Source organism: Callionymus lyra, chromosome 6, assembly GCF_982586985.1.
Source record: "Callionymus lyra chromosome 6, fCalLyr1.hap1.1, whole genome shotgun sequence".
Classification (NCBI taxonomy): Eukaryota; Metazoa; Chordata; class Actinopteri; order Syngnathiformes; family Callionymidae; genus Callionymus; species Callionymus lyra.
This window is the reverse complement of record NC_141823.1, coordinates 14,422,749-14,440,717: the sequence shown is the minus strand read 5'-3', so window position 1 is coordinate 14,440,717 and position 17,969 is coordinate 14,422,749. Positions and strand designations below refer to the sequence as shown.

At 38.5% G+C, this 17,969-nt stretch overlaps 2 protein-coding genes across 2 annotated transcripts; one reads left to right on the top strand and one right to left on the bottom strand.

Moving 5' to 3' along the window:
- Positions 1-128: 128 nt before the first annotated feature.
- On the bottom strand, positions 129-6,553 carry myef2 (myelin expression factor 2). The gene is made up of 17 exons (XM_087793794.1): positions 6,401-6,553; positions 5,412-5,605; positions 4,703-4,755; positions 4,002-4,009; positions 3,814-3,907; positions 3,464-3,652; positions 3,234-3,387; positions 3,093-3,142; positions 2,959-3,019; positions 2,583-2,681; positions 2,072-2,128; positions 1,900-2,001; positions 1,757-1,819; positions 1,592-1,681; positions 712-872; positions 596-647; positions 129-509 (listed from the first exon to the last, which is right to left on the bottom strand). Exons 1-17 carry the CDS (start codon positions 6,505-6,507, stop codon positions 346-348), a joined length of 1,698 nt encoding a protein of 565 aa, XP_087649920.1. The 5' UTR covers positions 6,508-6,553; the 3' UTR covers positions 129-345.
- Positions 6,554-12,069: 5,516 nt separating this feature from the next.
- ctxn2 (cortexin 2) lies at positions 12,070-13,679 on the top strand. The gene has a single exon (XM_087793793.1). The coding sequence runs from the start codon at positions 12,286-12,288 to the stop codon at positions 12,529-12,531; it is 246 nt and encodes an 81-aa protein (XP_087649919.1). The 5' UTR covers positions 12,070-12,285; the 3' UTR covers positions 12,532-13,679.
- Positions 13,680-17,969: the final 4,290 nt, after the last annotated feature.

Genomic DNA, 17,969 nt, shown 5'->3' with positions numbered 1-17,969 from the left:
ACTGGTTTCCTTTTTTACCTCAAAACAAAACTTCCATGGTCAGCGAGGACGACTGGCTTGTTAACACGTGTCGAGGAACAAGATAACAGATCGGTTCACACACGACTGAGATGTCACAACCAGCAGGATTAAAAATCAACTTTTTATTCGTTCAAATAAACTGCCCTCTAAATTAAAAATGGTTTTACAAAACAAACGATAAAAGCTATTCAAAGAATATCAACGAAAGAAAAGATGAACTCGGTGGATGGTATGTGTAGTGTTTTTAAAACAAAACAAGAGTTAAACTGGCAGAAGGGCTGAATTTACAAACGTGTCTGACGCGCTCTACAAAAAAAAAAGGTTTCACGCGTTGCGGTCCATGCGCACGTCCACCTCCCGGCCGTTGATGTTGGTGCCGTTCATCAGCCGGCACGCCTTCTCGGCGCTCTCCGGGCAGTCGAACCGCACGGTCCCGCAGCCCTTTGACTTTCCGTTCTCCATCTTGATTTCTGCGTACATCACGTGACCTGGAACAAGTGGAGAGAGCATGTTAGCGGTGAAGCTCTTTAGACTCATCATTATTGCTTTAAGAAGAAAAAAAAGGCGAACACACCGCATTGACCGAACTTCTCCTTCAACTTCTGCCAGGTAAGGTCATAGGAAAGCTGCACATAAAGGACATTTCAGCACCACGGGTCATAAAACATTCATGCCTTCAATCTCTCTTACATTTCGCACAAAGATCTGACAGCCTCCCTTCGAGCCTCCGCCCATGTGGCCGGATCCGCCGCCGCCGAAGTTTCCGAATCCGCGGTTCATGTCCATGCCCCCCGACATTCTGTCAAAGCCCGAGCCCATCCGGTCCATTGACATGTTGCCCATTCCCCCACCTGCAATTAATGCAGACAAAACCAATTCTAGATACAGAGAAAATAGGAATCAATATTTTATTAAATGAAATGTGAATCTACATCATGCTCGGAAACAATGCTCAGTTTCAGAAGTCTGATGGTAAACTCTGGATTTCACGCCCGTAGTCACCAACGATCCAAGGTATGTTGCGCTAGCATCACCAGTCCCAGTGCATCGATCACTAGACCATCAATGTTGGTGTCATTTCAACATCTGTTCAAACAGTATTTAGAATGGAGGCCTAAGAAATAATAGGACCAATAATCGTCTACAATGTGAGGCCTGACGTAAAGGACAATGATGGAATTAAACTTTTGGAATTTAAGTTTTAGTTTGGGGAAAAAAACAAACATTTATGCATCAATTTGCTTGTACATTTCGGGGAATTCCAACAAACGAAAGATGGTCTACAGGACTGCATGTCAACATGTTCATTTTTAAAGGAATCCTATTTGGATATTGGAAGATTGTTTTTTAAAAACGTTTTGGAATCAACTAAACAAAGCCGATCACACGACTACCATATGTAGATGATACAGATAGCCTTGTCTATTTAATCAAATATGCTTAAATTACTAGTTATAAATGGGTTCCATTATAACTAAATAAACTAATTCCGTGCACGTTACCTTCTACTGAGCATTGTTACGAGCATTAAACTAAAAACGAACAGGATGTCGTAGTGATGATTAGTTACCTAGGCCGGTGCCCATGTTCCCCATGTTCCCCATGTTCCCCATGCCTCCGTTGCCCATTCCTCCTCCTCCGCCTCCTCCAAATCCTCCCCCTGCACCGAACATACAAGGAGTTCAGTTGGAAGGAAAACCCATCGCACACGTGAAGGCAAGAAGTTAGTAATTACCCATTCCTCCAAACTCTCCAAAGCCCCGGTCCATCCCGCTGCCCATGGCTGAACGGAACATATCTTAGAAAGAAAAAAAATCAAATGCATCATTTGTCAAATACTTCAACAAGATCATGAGACTTTTTTAACCCAGGCCTTACCTCCCATTCTACCAGCACCCCCCACATCTCTTCCCCCGAAACCACCCATGTTTGCCATGTTGTCCATGCCACTGAAGCCACCACTGCCACCGCCACCCATTCCTTTCAAGGCAGAAAAAGCACCATTTCAACCCAGTTCAAAGGGCTCAATAAAAGGCTTAAAGGCAGTTACCTCCACCTCCTCCTCCTCCTCCAGCTCTCATCATCCCGAAGTTGGAACCATCCATTCCTGTTGGACAAAGAAATGTGTTATTCCTAGTTCCATCGTGTGTTTGAAAGGCAGATGCAGCTTTATTAGCAGGATTCGTTAAACCAAACAACTTTTAAATCTTTATGGCATTAAAATAAGAATGCAAGATACGCAGATGTAAAGATTGAATAGCCTGTAATTTAACACTTGATCTTTCAGAAACTACTTTAGAAATAAAGTTGTAATAACACCATAACAGGAGCAACACATCGTGGTAGAAAACCAAGAGGTATACAAAAAGTTGTTTACCATTCAAGTGCATGATGGGATACGTTATATATCAATGAATTAATAAACAAAAACAAATCAGCAATTTGCATTTTAAATTGTTCATATTTTGTTACATAGATTAAATATTGTTTTAGCATTTAAAAAGTGGAAATGTTTTAAAGCACATTTATCTATCAAGTATTAGCAGTAAAATGTTACTAACCTCCGGGCCCAGAACTCACGTTTCCTCCTCCACTCAGACGGTTGGCGTTGATTGGTTGTCCACCAGGTCCAAGTCCCATTCCTATTCCACCCAAGCCACCTGAACAGAGCAAACAAATGGTTTTGTTAATGCAACATGTGCAGGTTTAACTTTTCAAAATTGTATGAACCTCTCTCACAGGAAATGACTCAAGCAACACAAAAATGAACAAAGTCTATCAGTTGATATTCTGATATAGTTGCGGCGACCGTAACAAGTTACTAAATATTTAAGTTTGCATCACTTGGTCACAGTAATGATTCGCACGCAATCAATATTAATATTGAAAAGTTAAGAAGACACAGTTAATTTTAGAAGATCTCAAATCAATACTTACGTGGCAACTGGGCTGATTTGTCCACTGAGCGGAAATCATCGAGCGGTTGAGTTTTTTCATCCTGTTTGAACAAAGACAGGTTGCAGAGGACGTACTGCACTTCAAATGATGCGTTTAAATAGAAAATAACATACCAGTTTCACATGCATTGGTCTGTCAAAGAGCATCTGCCCATTGAACATGGCTTCGTCATGAGTCAAGGTTAACATTGCAGTGTCAAAATAAAGAGCAAAAGTGTATGTGTGTGTGAAGTATTTGAATATTTAAAAGGATACAAATTGCCTGCACTGCCTCCAGTGGCTGCTCAAAAGTGACAGTTCCCATCCCGCGACTCTTCCCATCTTTGTCTTCCTTCACGTCGGCACGTTTGACCACACCAGCCATAGCAAAAACCTCCTTCAGCTTCTTCCAGCCAACCTTGAAATCAAGCTTAAAAAAGAAAATCACAACTTAGTTTCACATCTTTCAATGCAGACCTTCGACTTTGATAAACATGTATTCTTACATTAGCAACAAAAACGGTATTTCCCAGACGCCCAGCTTGCAACCCCAATATGATTTCTGGTGGAATGCTGGGGTTATTCATGATGGAAGGGGGGATATTTATCCCGCCAGGACCCATGTCCTGCATACGACCACCTTGTGCTCCTCCAATGCGCTGCAGCACACGGCGAGCATGTTCACCATCAGGGTCCTGAAACAGGAAAGTAGTTTGTGTGCATTCTTTTACAAATATAACAATAATATAAGTTTACAATCCATTTTTACAAACTTTATTTTTTAATTAAAAACGTGTCCTGAATGTGAACGTTTTATTAGGTTGAATGACCATAAGGAAGTAATAGTTTGTCTTACTTCCTTGAGGTAGAGTGGTCTTCCACTCAGATCATGCTTGTTCATAGTTTCAATCGCCTTCTTCACATATTCTTCATCTTTGAACTCCACCACACTAAAGGTTTGAAGAGAAAACAATCAGTTAAACCGGTCACTTTGCAAAGTAAAGATGGAATATATATATATAAAAAAGGTGTCCCATCTCTTACCCACAACCCTAGTAGATGTCACATCAGAGGGAGGACCCATAGCCAAAAAAGAGGGTACAGACAAAATACAGTTAATAAGTGCATACACAGCTCCAGTCTATTAACAGTCTATGATCATCTATTTCTACTTGTCTATTGGTCATAATTATTTAACTGCTAAAAACACATTTCTGATAAACATTTAACAATAATATGTTGTTACATTGAATTGAATGTGTACAATAAAAAAATTGGTTCAAATTGTGACAAATCAGATTTGACAGCATTGGTAGAAATTTAGGGCATTAAAAAAAATGGATTGCATTTTGGTTTTTCACACATTTGTAAAAAGACGGTGCATGTCAAATATACACGTCACCCATTAAGAGTCTTAAAAATGAACCTGTTGTATATCTTTGGGGAGATATATGAAGACAAAAATCAACAAATCCATTTGGGAAATGGCCAAAGAAACAAAAAGTACACCAATTGAAAACACAACAACAAAAGCTAGATGGTATTCTTACATTTTAAATTTCCATTAAATCAACAGGACATCTCCCTTGAAAGTGAATGTCAATCATCAGGCTCTAACAACATAGACTCTCCAGTACAGTAACATAGTAAGAGCCAACGTATCAAAACATAAAAGGCACTAGATTAAGAAGAGCCAACTAATGGGCTAATAAAACCTTGTGCAGCAAGTTCGCCACTTCACTTACCCTTGACTTTCCTTCTCCATCCTTAAAGAGCTCCACGTATGTAACCTCACCAACTACATGAGACATACAAAGGAAAAAAATACCAAAAGAACAAAATAATTTAAATCACCAAGTCTTCAAGACGCCGTGGGCCTTGGCAAATCCTCAACAGATAGAGATGTCCCATTAATGATCAACAGTCACCCCAGACCAACATCCCACCACACAACACCATGCCTTTCTGGGCAGTGACTGAGGCCAGAGTACACAGCTACAGTTAACCTGGGAAATTCAAGACACTTCAAAAATTGATCAGTTGTCAACAAATGCCATTCACAACAGTTGATCATTAAGGCTCACCGTTCACCTTTGAGGGCACTACGGACCCACTTAAAGCAACAGTTAGCGGTTATTTCAGTTGTGCATTCAGGGTTCACCTTGCAACAGATGCAACACATCATAAGATAATCTGTTCTTCTAAAAGATTGAAATTTACATTTACAAAACTGACAATACCATTATGGCTCATTACAAAATTGCATCTTCCTTTTCACACAGACATTACACTGCTACAAAAGTCGATTCCAAAAGATTAGAGTTCCAATAGCCATGAATAAATCAAAGTATTTCCCTCCAGTTGCATCCAAAGTAAGGTGGAACTGAGGAGTAGAACCTGGGGGAATTTATTTCCTAATAAAATAGTGAGAAAGCCCATGAATAAATTCATTACCTTTTTCTCTCATTAGATCTTTAATTGCCTGCCACTTCACATCATAAGGTATGTTGCTGACAAAGACACGATTCCGTTGCTGAGCCTTTCGATCTGCAGCAGATCTTTCCTTGTAAGGATGGAAGCGGTTTCCTCTCCGGAACGCCGACTTGTCCTTGAGGTCATACTTATCCGACTGAGAGTCGTCAACATCCCTACGAATAAAAACAAAAAAAGAGATACAGAATATTAAACATATTAATATAAAGTAGTATATTGTGTAACAAATGATAAAAAGTGTTTGACTCTCCCACTGTGTTATATGTCGTGTTGTAGGAAAGATAAATCCAACCCATTTTGTTGCGTGTTATTTATTCATTTATAATTCTTATTTACGTTGTTTTTGTTTGCATATAACGTGTGTTGTTGTTTGATTTACAAAACCAATATAATTAACGTTCTTAAAAAAGTTTAACTGTCTGAATAAAAGTCATTTTTGCCCTCAACAATCGAGTCATCAATGCAGTTAAAATATATCAAAGGATCCTCGACTTCATTCATTGTCTACAAACCTATTGTGGTTAGAAACCATTGTTATCAGGGCATGACCTTAATGTAAAAGAAAATGTATACAACCCCACACATGAATACCCCTACCAGAAATTACATATAACATGTCACAATATCACATTAACCATCATTTATTTTTATTTATTTTGAGGAGCTATTCATTGATGGCTAAAACAATGCCTCCAGACCGGAAACGAAATCGTTTTAGGACATTTTCAAAACCGTATTCAATATATACGTCATGTTTATCTATACGTATTTATAAATGCAATATAATCCTGTATAAGTGATAGCAAAACCGCGGGACAAAAGGCGTGGATAAGCTAAAACAACGGCTCAGCTAACGCTAGTTAGCATACGAGGGCTCCATTTTAGCTAGGTCGGCTAACGGTAGCAACAAAGAAGGTGGTGACTGGAAGAAAAAAATAAATCATAGTCACGTTTTCACGCCGTTGCTGGTCTCGTCTGTGTTGTCCTCCAGTCCTAACACGCCCGCGTCGTTGAAATCGTCTAGTTTCAGGTTGTCGGGAATCACACAGTCTGCCATGATGTCTTGGATTTAACGCAACACAAAATGCCCCGAATCTGAAGAGCTGCGCAGTTCGGGATGAGCGGGAGACGCTTTGAGCAAACCTCGCGAGGTTTGGACTGACGTCACGTTGAAAGCCGATTTAAATCGTGCCATTCGTTATCCGTCGCTTTGATTTAGTCAGTGAAATTCAGACAGGATTTAACTGTTTTTAAAAGTTTTATTGTATTGATGATAACTAAACAAACAGTATATAGGAAAAGTTAATTTGGTGCTGTTTACCAAATTTAAGTAAGTAAGTATTTAAGTAATCAGGAGCAACAGTCTGGAAGAATTTCTCTCCTCTGGTCCTGAATGGTGTGTGAGGAACCATCAGTAGATTCTGATCCAAAGACCTCAGAGCCCGAGCTGGGGTGTAAGGCTGGATCAGATCACTGATGTAAGGAGGAGTCTGACCATGAATAGATCTGAAAGTAAGAACCAGAATTTTAAAATTGATCCTGAAAGAAACTGGCAGCCAGTGAAGAGTTTTAAATTGTACAATACTTTATTGAACGTAACACTTTCTTTACTTGAAAGAACCCTGACAAGAGTGTATATGTCCTTTGTAATTTAAATGTTCATTTTGTGATTAGAGTACTGGTTTAGCTCTAGTAGAATAACTCACATTTACCCGCTCCTTAAAACTCTTCACTGGCTGCCAGTTTCTTTCAGGATCAATTTTAAAATTCTGGTTCTTATTTTCAGATCTATTCATTGTCAGGCTCCTCCTTACATCAGTGATCTGATCCAGCCTTACACCCCAGCTTGGGCACACGGTTCAGGACCAGAGGAGAGAAATCCTTCCAGTCTGTTGCTCCTAAGCTTTGGAACGATCTTCCTCTCCCTCTGTGTTTGATGATCTACTGACTCCTTCAAGAAACATCTTAAGACATTTTTATTTGTGCTTTTCCCTGATTTTCTGGGACTCCTGTGTTTGTCTTATGTGTCTTGACTTTTTAAGGATATTTTCAACTGTGTATTGTTTTTGATTGTTAAAGCACTTTGTGACCCTGGTCTGGAAAGGCGCTCTAGTTTGTTTCTACATTACTTACTTGCTTGCTTAGATATATTTTAAATTGTAAAGAATATCTAAACAAAGAAATATCAAGTTTGTTTCTATTGCTAAAGAACCTCACATTCCTTTAAAAAAATTGTCTGGACATTCTGATGACGATGTCAGGTTCCCAGTTGGGCAATAACAAAATACTGTGTATGATGAGCGTTTTGTGCAGAAGATGCTAGCATCAGGTAATTTCTGTTACGTACGTTTGCAGTTTGCTTCTTATTTCGGGTATTCATTAGGCATTGGCAGTAATACCTATCATTTGTAATATTACAGGCAAACTCACTCACAGTGTCCAACAGTAAATGTCCTGCCATATTGATCCACAAACAGAGCCAAGTCAATTCATCATCCCCTCAACTATTGATTGATGGGCTTTTTTCACTAGTCGACAGATAATTGCATTTTCCTTGGAACGACGAGGCTGCTTAAGCATTCACTAAAAACATGCATAACACAGCTAATGACGATGAGACCCTACGTGTTAATTCATAGTCATGATCACGCATATCTGGGTTGAAGGGAAATGATTAGTTGATATAAATAGTGCCAGACTTTTTATCACTGTCCAACTAGAACCGCCTCAGTCCAGAGGTATTACGATGAGTAATGATATAATCCTTTCAACGGTGTCTGGGACAGCCTGCGATGTTCTTTTTTTTTGTTGAACCACTCCTGCTGTCAAGAAATATAGCGAGAGGAGTTCTATATATTCATCTGGGAACCAACCCAGGTCGCTTCTTTGTAGTAGGGACGCTACACTTTGTTTTCACACTTTTTAATGTTTTTCATGAGATGTTTCTGGGCAGAGAAAAGTCAGAGCACATTGCCTGACCTCTGCTAGGTGGTGGAAGAAGAATGTTAATATTTCAAAGCCAGTTTTGTGGAACAGGAATATACAAAATTTAATATTTAATATATACAAGGAATTCCGCATAGACAATGCTACAATTCAATCAAACAAAAATGGACGGTTCACATTGAGTAAAGATGGGTGAATGTAAAAAAAAAGATACAGTTGCCCACTACCTTCAGAAAAACTTATGAAAAAAAACATGGCTAAAAGCTAGATCTAATCCAACCCTAATACAAGTTGGTAAAAATAAGGACTGAATTAAAGGAATTAGCTGAATTAATTTCCCTGCAGGATGATGTTGATAAATAAATAAATAAATCTAGGTTGGAGAAAATCCTATTTAAATATAATATATTTATTGAATGCATAAGTTTATACACTTTTCATTGGTTAAAACCCAGATATTTCATGTAATATTTAATCATGCACGAACCTCATAGACTTTGAGTATCATTTTCTAATTCTCGTCACAGGGAAGAAGTCAAAACTGGGATCTATATCTCATAGTTCCCCCGATAAAGAAGCTCTTGAGGAAACCCACACACTTGATTTGAAAACCTACCTCTCCATCTCCCCCTTGAATAAATGAGAGTTTGATCCTTTATTTCATGCTCATTAGATAATGCTAATAAAAGTCCACAACAGAATCAGAATGGGTTTCAACAGCGTAAGATTAGAACTATGGGTCAGATTAACTGATGACATCGCAGGCTCATTGACCTTTACAACAGAACATTTTCTTGCAGTAACCAGGTCGATGAACTGATCAGATTTCATGTGTGAAGTAACTTTTCAAGGTTAAGTGAATTTGAAGTTGATAGTTTCATAACTTTTCACATATGTGACCCTCAAAAACCCTTACTTTACTATTTTCTTTTCTTCTTCATCACCCTCACTGAAGTGAAACTGTCAAATTCATTGTGGAATTTTTAAATATATGTCCATTATAAAATTATTATGAACCATTCATTAGGTTTATAATGTACTTCACCGCGGCTCAAAAGCACTGCAGAGCCGGTGGGATCGTTTGAAAGGTCCATAAAAATGATTCTTAGACCTCTGCATTGCCCAAGTTCGACCTCTGTCTGAGATAAAAAATAGCTGCACATTCGTAACACGAGTGTTCTTGGTGTGGTCGTTAATATGTATTAGTATGATGCAATACGCTGGGGTTGTTAATATATCTTTACACAATCTTGAAGGGTTGACATTGCGAAAGACCATTGACACATTTATGAGGTAGAGCCAAACGTCGATGTGGTTTGAAAAAACGTAGATGAAACTTTCAGCAAATTTAAGAAATATGGAGAGTGTTAAAGTTTCTGTGTGGTTAGGGAAAAAAAGATGACTAATACTCCTGATAAGTGTGAAAGATAGTTATCAACTTTAAGATCCCAAAATGTTTACATAAGCAAGGAATTCATCTCACACTCACTGTGATGTCAATATAATCACTAGACAACAATGGAACATATTCACAGTAAGTTGGAGCTCATTTAAACAATTAAACATTTACATGTCATGTTTTTGTTTCTTTTAATAGTCTGCCTTTTTTTGCAATTATTGGTTCTACTGTGCGATCTTCACAACAATCTTACTGGGGTTCTCTGTTGGTTTTTCCCCAAATAAAAGCTATATTGGGATGTATGCTTTAATAGAGTATCAAAACATACATTTTCTTTCACTAAATTACTTTAAACAGCAACTAATATGTTGATTTAAGTGTGTCTTAAATATATGTTGGACTGTATTGTACTCATCAGTGTGTGTCTGTTTGTACAAAACTCTCTTTTCATTGAAATATTTACACACTTATATTAGAAAATGTGCTTAAGCCCCGCCCATTGAAACCATTTTTCTGGACATAAAATCTCATTTGTGTAAATCTGGAAAGGTAGATTTGCACAATAGTTACCATTTAATTCAGGCTTTTCACTAAAAGCTTGTATTGTTCTGTTATGCCTTTCAATCCAAGGATACACCACAGCTGAAGAAAAATGGTTTGGTCGATAAAAATGTTCTGGAAACTAAAATAATGTACGATGCAAAAGCGGCTGGTGACAGAAAACAGGGTTGAAGATGTTAATGTGAATGGATGGAAAAGTAGACATAAGAATGGCCACACAGGCCAAATATGTTTTATCTTGAATACTGATTTAATGGTGTTTTCTCGAGTCGTGCACATGATCTTCGGCAACCGACTTCTCAGGAGTCATGCAAGGATTTACCTATTGATTTATTTAAAGATTGATAAAGGTTTTTCCAATGTTTATAAATGGCCCGTTGACATTGATTAACCACCTCGAGTAGAGACAGCAGGTCTGGAGCCAAAGTTGTGGTTTGAGATGAATTAAATTGGCCTCATCTTAAAAGGGGGCACAAGGGTGGAGTTTTCTGCTTTGTTCTTAAAAGAAACAAAAATCTGCAGGTCAAAATAAAAGCAACATTTACTCCTTTTACCCAAATGCTAAAGTGTGTTCAGCACTTTTTGACATAAAGTTCATAGAGATTTTAATTAAAAAAAAAAACTCCCAAAAATACCTTTGCAGCAGCATTTACTGTCCCTGAGCAGTGAGAGGCAGCATTTCTTCTGACCGGTCGTCTCCATCTTAATTTGGTGTAGCCACTTACGAGAGACACAGTTAAAAGACAGCCGGCAGCAAAGACGGCGAGTTTCTGCTGCTGCATCCTCGCTGGTGTTTGAGGGAGTGATGTTGTGTACGACTGAGACAGCAGAGAGTGAGACTAACAAGTGGTTGCCATGCAGCAGCAGCAGCAGCAGCAGCCAGCGGACAGAGAAACAGAATGATAATGAGAAGGAGGCAGAAAGTAAAGGAGCACGAGGACAAGTGCTGTAGCTCTAGGAGGAGACACATCGGCGGCAGATCCTGCCGCACATCTTCTCATCTTTCGCCTCCTGTTTTTTTTGTTTTATTGAGCTAGCTGAGTCAGTGCTAGCGATGGATGCATTCAAGGACACATGTGTGGGTTTACCAAGGAAGAAGATGCGTTCAGAAGGCAGTGGAGCAACAGGTCTGTGAGGATGCCTTCGTAGAGACGGTGAGACAGCCACTTTTATTCAGCAGACAAACTGGGGGAGCTGTCATTGCGGTGCCTCCCGCACCCCTACGTTCTCCCTCCGGGTTCTGGCTCTCCATCCATACTTGATCAGTGTCCTCCCAGTCACTTAACTCTAAGCGAGGGTCCGTCCTGTGACATCCAGCCAGGAGCCACCTGCTGCTCATGCAGTCGATTTAATGGGCAATTATGACCGGCACTCTCCTGACCTCACTGACAAGAGCATGTCTGAATGAGCAGTTGAGTGCAACAGGTACAGATTCCTTCCCTCCAGAGCTAAACACTCGTCCTCAAAACAACATTATTCATGCTTTCCCAATGCATGGCAGCCGCCGATGCACTGCGACACGCTGCACTTCTAACCCGCTTGTTGTCATTTTGCCTGTGATGTCATGTCAATGTCGTCCTCCTTCCTGTCATTGTTACTTTTTGAGAATTCCTGCTAGATCCCAGAGAGCGAAAGGGAGAGATAGAAGTCTCCGGAATGCTTATACATTCCCGAGAAGCTATTTTTAGATACCCGAAGCATCCTTTCATGGCTGCAGCGCTGAAATTGGCCATTCCATTTGTCAACGCGCAATTTTTTTTGCATTCCCTCAATGATTAACCAAAGATAGTGTTCATGTGAGAATTGATTTTTGTCAAACACTAGAAGAAGAGTGGTCTAAAGCTCTATCGCATCGTCTCTGTCCAGGTAACATGAAGGCTTTGAGATGCTCCTCAGATGAGAGATGAGGCATCTAGATGTTGACTCACAATGTGTAGCGTCCACTACAACCACTCCCTTGCTGCCATGAGTGGAAACGAGATGATGGCGCACTCGCTGACTCTGGAACAGAAGACAGCGTTCGCCCTCGTGGGAATGCTACTCGTGTTCTTGGGACTGCTGATAGTTCGCTGCTTCAGGATCCTGCTGGACCCCTACAGCAGCATGCCATCGTCCAACTGGGCCGATGGCATCGAGGGTCTGGAGAAGGGGACGTTCGAGTACGCCCTCACCTAACACAGGGACATGCACATCCGTTTATAGAAGTCGCCGCCGACGCTCACATAGAATTACGTTATCGATGTGTCTTTACAAGCCGACGCAGGTGGAAGTCCTGTCAGCATCGCACCTTACATCGAACCCAAGTTTCTCTGATGGACACAAGGCTGTTAAATGTGAGAGCATTTTTTTCCTCTATGTAACTGTGTGTTTGTTGCGTGAGTTTGGCTTTCTTGCTCCGTGGAAATGGCCATATTCTGGCTTTCTTCTTTTGTGTATCAGCTCATGAGATGACACGACAAATGCTCGAGTCTCCCTTTAACACTTTGCTATGAATGACTGGTAGGCAGAGGGAGACATTTTGTGGGTAAATAAGATACTTTTCGAAGACTCAGGGAAAAGATTTGTAACGGGACCCATCGGCTGGGCAGCGGCCATGTTGCTGCTGTATGTAACTGGATGCAGGGTATATTATCGAAAACATGTGCTTTTAGTCGACAAGTCATGCGGCTGATATATTAAAAAAGTTACTGTTTAGAACTCTTCCAGGTGATGGAACGAACTAAAACTGTGACTTCAACTGCTCAATCTTTCTAAATGATGCAAAAACAACTCGGAGCTGCTGCTGTTTTTGGACGGATGGGTGACGCCTGTGGCCAAAAATCCTTTTTGGAAGCAGTTCTCAATTGCCAAGGAAGACTAAAGAAAACGTCGATAAATGGACAACAACATTTTCCTGTCAAAGGATTCACTAACTTTTATGAGAAACTAGATTTTTTTTTTAAAAGGGGGGAATAGAGTCTCAAAGTGCTGCTAGTATTTGTAAGTGAAAGAGACACTACCCGTCTGCGGAGAAAACGTTCGACATTGACTTGTTTCTCCCTGGATTCTTCAAGTGGAACGTCTCATCTTTATCTCTCAACCTTCCTCAGTCATCCGCACCGGCTCCCTTAATTCTTGAGATTGAAAAAGAATCTGCGAAACAGCCGACCCGGACTGAAATCTTGAATGTCTCTTTGCTATTTCTCAATTGTTTTTTCCTGAGTGCTGTGAATCTGCCTTACTGTGACCTTCTATGGGTTTATGTGCCTTCATCTAGAGATATTAGAGCACTTGTTCCTGTCTGTGTCTGTTCGGCATTTCATGATGATGACGGATGGTTTGTCTATGGATGCTTGATGATGCTTGCTCGGCTGGTGGTACAGGTTTCCCCATGGACTCAATAAAGCAAAAGTAAATGCACTTTCTTGAATGTTCAATTACTTATAATTACAGATCTGTGATCTTACAGTAAAACTATTACTATAATATGACCACTCACGAGTCCATTGAAACTATCTTTTCTAATTACTCTTGACCTTAATATCACTCCTTAAACCTATTAAAATATATTTGATTTGTATCGTTTTTTGATTTCAACACAACCTCAGTGAGTGTAAATAAGTGAGTAAGTAAATAATAGTTATTTGTAAAGGTCCTTTCTAGACCAGGATCGCAAAGTGCTTTAACAATCAAAAACAATATACAATTAAAATACATGCTTTAAAAGGCCAAGAACACATGACAAACACAGGAGTTCCAGAAAATCAGGAAAAAGCACAAATAAGAATGTCTTAAGATGTTTCTTAAAGGAGTCAGTAGATCATCAAACACAGAGGGAGAGGAAGATCGTTCCAAAGCTTAGGAGCAACAGCCTGGAAGGATTTCTCTCCTCTGGTCCTGAACCGTGTTCAGGAACCATCAGTAGATTCTGATCCACAGACCTCAGAGTCCGAGCTGGGGTGTAAGGCTGGATCAGATCACTGATGTAAGGAGGAGCCTGACCATGAATAGATCTGAAAGTAAGAACCAGAATTTTAAAATTGATCCTGAAAGAAACTGGCAGCCAGTGAAGAGTTTTAAGCATCCAAGAAATGTGAGTTCTTCTACTAGAGCGGCTCAGAATTCTAGCTGCAGAGTTTGTTATTAACTGCTGGCGAGACAGTTCCTTCTTGTTTAGACACCAAAATAAACTTACAAACGTTACAATAGTCTAAACAAGAAGACACAAATGCATGGATTATAAACTCAAGATCGTGTTGTGACACTATTTTCCTAAATTAAGAGATTTTTCTAAATCTTTCCTGGTCAGTTTTCTGCGGTGTTGAACTAGAAAGGCTGTTTTGTAGACTATTTTTCATTTGGACATACTGCATTATGATGAAACAGAATACAAACATAAAGTGCCATTCTCAACAGCATGTGTTCAAAATAACCAAATAATATACAACATTTTACATTAGAAGAAGTAAAACCTCATACTTTGAATGACCATTTACAAAATGCCGCAGTATCCGTCTACCTAAAGGCCGAGGGGCGCATGAGTTCAAGGTTGTGTCACATCTTCTGTTACCGACCTGGAGGTATTACCTGTACTTTAGTCCGTCATCAGTGGATTTTTTGGCAAAACTATTTTTCATGGACTGTTGTTCCCAAAGTACTTTTTTTTTTTTTAACATCCTCAGCCGGATCTCTTAGGTGAATGTAAAAACATGTCCTCTGCCACGACCTTGGCTGATTGAGGTAAACAAAAAGTACTTCTGGGGCCAAGCATCCGAGTGATATTCTGCTACCTTTGATGAAAGAGAATCTCTAAAATGAAACATCATGCCCACGTCACTTCAATCATTTCACATCAAAAATCTTGCTCTGGAAAAATGTGGACAGGAAAAGTGAGGTGTGTTTAGTTTATTATGGGATGTTCTTTACTTGACGAGGATATTTTTTTAAAATGTATCCATTATTTTAATTTTTCACTCTGTCTCAATTTGAAAAGGTTGGATTGAAACGGAGGAGATTTTATAGTTCAAGACGATACATCAGTGTGACCCGGCGTATGTTTGACAATGTCATCGATTCACACTGCATTTCTCAAAAGGTCAATAGAAAGAATTCAGTTTTCACTATAAACCTGCGACAAACTCAGATGTTTGATTCTCTATAAAAGTCTAACTTTAATATTTAAGACTGAAGTTGATCACAGGATTTAAAGGAGAACATTTTGTAATTGTTATTCCTGGAGGAATATTAACTTGTGGGATGTTAACTTTGACCCCAGCATGTCTTCCCGTGACTCTGAATGAGATCAGTCGATGGAGTTACGGCTCATAGCTTATCACAGGAATGTTCAGAATCTTCTCGTTCTGAAAAAAAGGTTCATGCATTGTTTCTCTCTCGTCACATTCATGCTCTTAGAATGCAATCGTTACCTCATCCTTATTGGTCGCCGCCTTATCTCAAATCTATACAAAGAGGAAAAACACCTGCTCTGGAATTAAAGAGGAGTTCTGATAATCATGAATGCTGGATTGTTTTATGATGTGTTGGTTTATATTTTAATGGCGCAGTTGTACAACCACGTACGTCAGAGGCTCGTTCACATTTTGTCCTATTTCAGTGTCATAGACACCTGGAATTCAATAAGAGGAAGAACATTCAGTTACTTCCTTCCTTCTGATCTGTCCCGACCTGATCACTACTCCCGGGCTTTTCTGTGATCTACTTAAGTGACAATATATTAGACCAAATCCAATGAATACACTAGAATTTTGGTACAAGAAAAGGTAGAAAAAAAAGGTTAAAATTAGATATTTGCTCAGATTGTCTTGAGATTTAAAAGAGGTAAATTGCATACAAAAGCAGCCACTTTAGGTATATAGTTATAACATCAGAGTGATTTATTTTTGTGCATCAATGTCTCATTCTGTAGATTCACTCTATGAACAATTTATTTTAAAGTGGCAACCATTTCTTTTTTTCCGTCATATCTCATCATTCTGATTAAAATGGACCCATAACCAATTTAGTTTGATTTTAATTGATTAATTATATATTTTTGCTGTTTTTAGTTTATTTATTCTCGTTTGTGATAATAAAAAAAAAACGTTTTAAAATATGATATATATATCGAATAAAAACATTTTATGACAGAGACTGTGGGCCACAGAACATGGCTATTTTATATGATACAAATTATATGTAAGAGGCCAATTAAAACTGTTGCAATCGTCACCCGAAGACTCTTAAATTGTAGTTTCAAAAAATAAAAGAAAATAGGTCTTTCATTTTATGCAAATTTGACCGTCAAACAATGTGACCACAATACTGTGGTAACTTTACAGACGTTTTACGATGAACAACTTTTATCTCTTGTGGTCTTTGGACCAGTACAAGAGTGAGATAAATAATTTTCTAATATAAGAGCTACACTAACTTGATTTTACTAGTTGTTTGACTCGTTGGAACTCCCTTCAACTCAATTATATTATCTAAAGAAACATTAACATTTAGGGGGTTTAGTCAGCAGTGGTTAATCAAGCATAAGCCCTAATGTTCCTTTTATAATATCTCAAATACTCATTATTTAAACAATTATCATATCAAATCACTTAGTAACTATTTGGCGTCACACTTGAGCAGAAATTTGGATAATTCTAGTAAATTAGTAAATAATTACCTACTCAACTAATCTAACATTCATTTTCAAATGAGTGATACTTGTCTTGGTGCCAATTTAAAGTTTTGTCTTCAGTTTTCATAAAACTAAAACATGCCTGACAGAAACATCTGTTTCAAGTATCTGCAGGTCATTTATTATGAAGGAAAAGTTGAGGAAAAAAATTAAGTTCAAGGAAGTTGAACAAATATTTTCATTTTAAACAAGAGTTAATGAGTACAAAGTCATGAAATATCCACGTTTATGATTATAACACAAGAGTTATCTCCAACAGAAGTTCAAAAGCTTCTTTACCTTGAACAGTGTTTTAAAGACACTTTAGTGAACAACACAATAAAGGAATTAACATTTTTACTCTAAGCCCTTCAAATGACTTTTTATTAAATATATTTTACAAATAAAAGTGCATTTTACGTTTCAACAATCACCTACTAATTTAACCTCTGGAAATTCCAAAATAAATGGATAGGGTTGATCTAAAAATAAAACACCTTTCAGGCAATAAAGATCAATACAACCGAAATTATAAAAATGTAATAAAAATAAATGACTAAGTTACTACTTTACATGAGAAATAAAATGAGCAAAGGACTTAGACTTATGTAACTCTGTCGGTTCATGTCATGCTTTTATTCCACAAAACCACATTTTATAACCTGGAAAAATTCCCAAATTATTAGTAACTAGAAAAGCACACGAGAGTACCAACACCTCATTTTTTGTTGCCATGATTTTTCTCCTGTATTAATTGTATTTATATCATTAAAAACTTGTTTAAAGCACATAGAACTCACTTGCACAACACGATGCATTTGAACAGCTTGTCTTGCTCTTCAAATGATCCTGGCTACAGATGAAAACAACATTTTAAATCTGATTTAAGTTGTTTTGCTCACAGACAACCTTGAGCTTCTGGTGACATCACCAACAATAAACCCCAAGAATTAATATTTAATAATAA

What these genes read in the sequence shown, in the direction of transcription:
- myef2 (XM_087793794.1), bottom strand. Translation starts at nt 6,507, where the DNA reads ATGGCAGACTGTGTGATTCCCGACAACCTGAAACTAGACGATTTCAAC. An exon ending in ACCAGCAACGGCGTGAAAAC is followed by an intron (nt 5,606 to 6,400) that starts GTGACTATGATT and finishes TTTTATTCGTAG; the next exon opens with GGATGTTGACGACTCTCAGT. An exon ending in TGGAGAGTTTGGAGGAATGG is followed by an intron (nt 1,682 to 1,756) that starts GTAATTACTAAC and finishes TGTTCGGTGCAG; the next exon opens with GGGGAGGATTTGGAGGAGGC.
- ctxn2 (XM_087793793.1), top strand. Translation starts at nt 12,286, where the DNA reads ATGTGTAGCGTCCACTACAACCACTCCCTTGCTGCCATGAGTGGAAAC.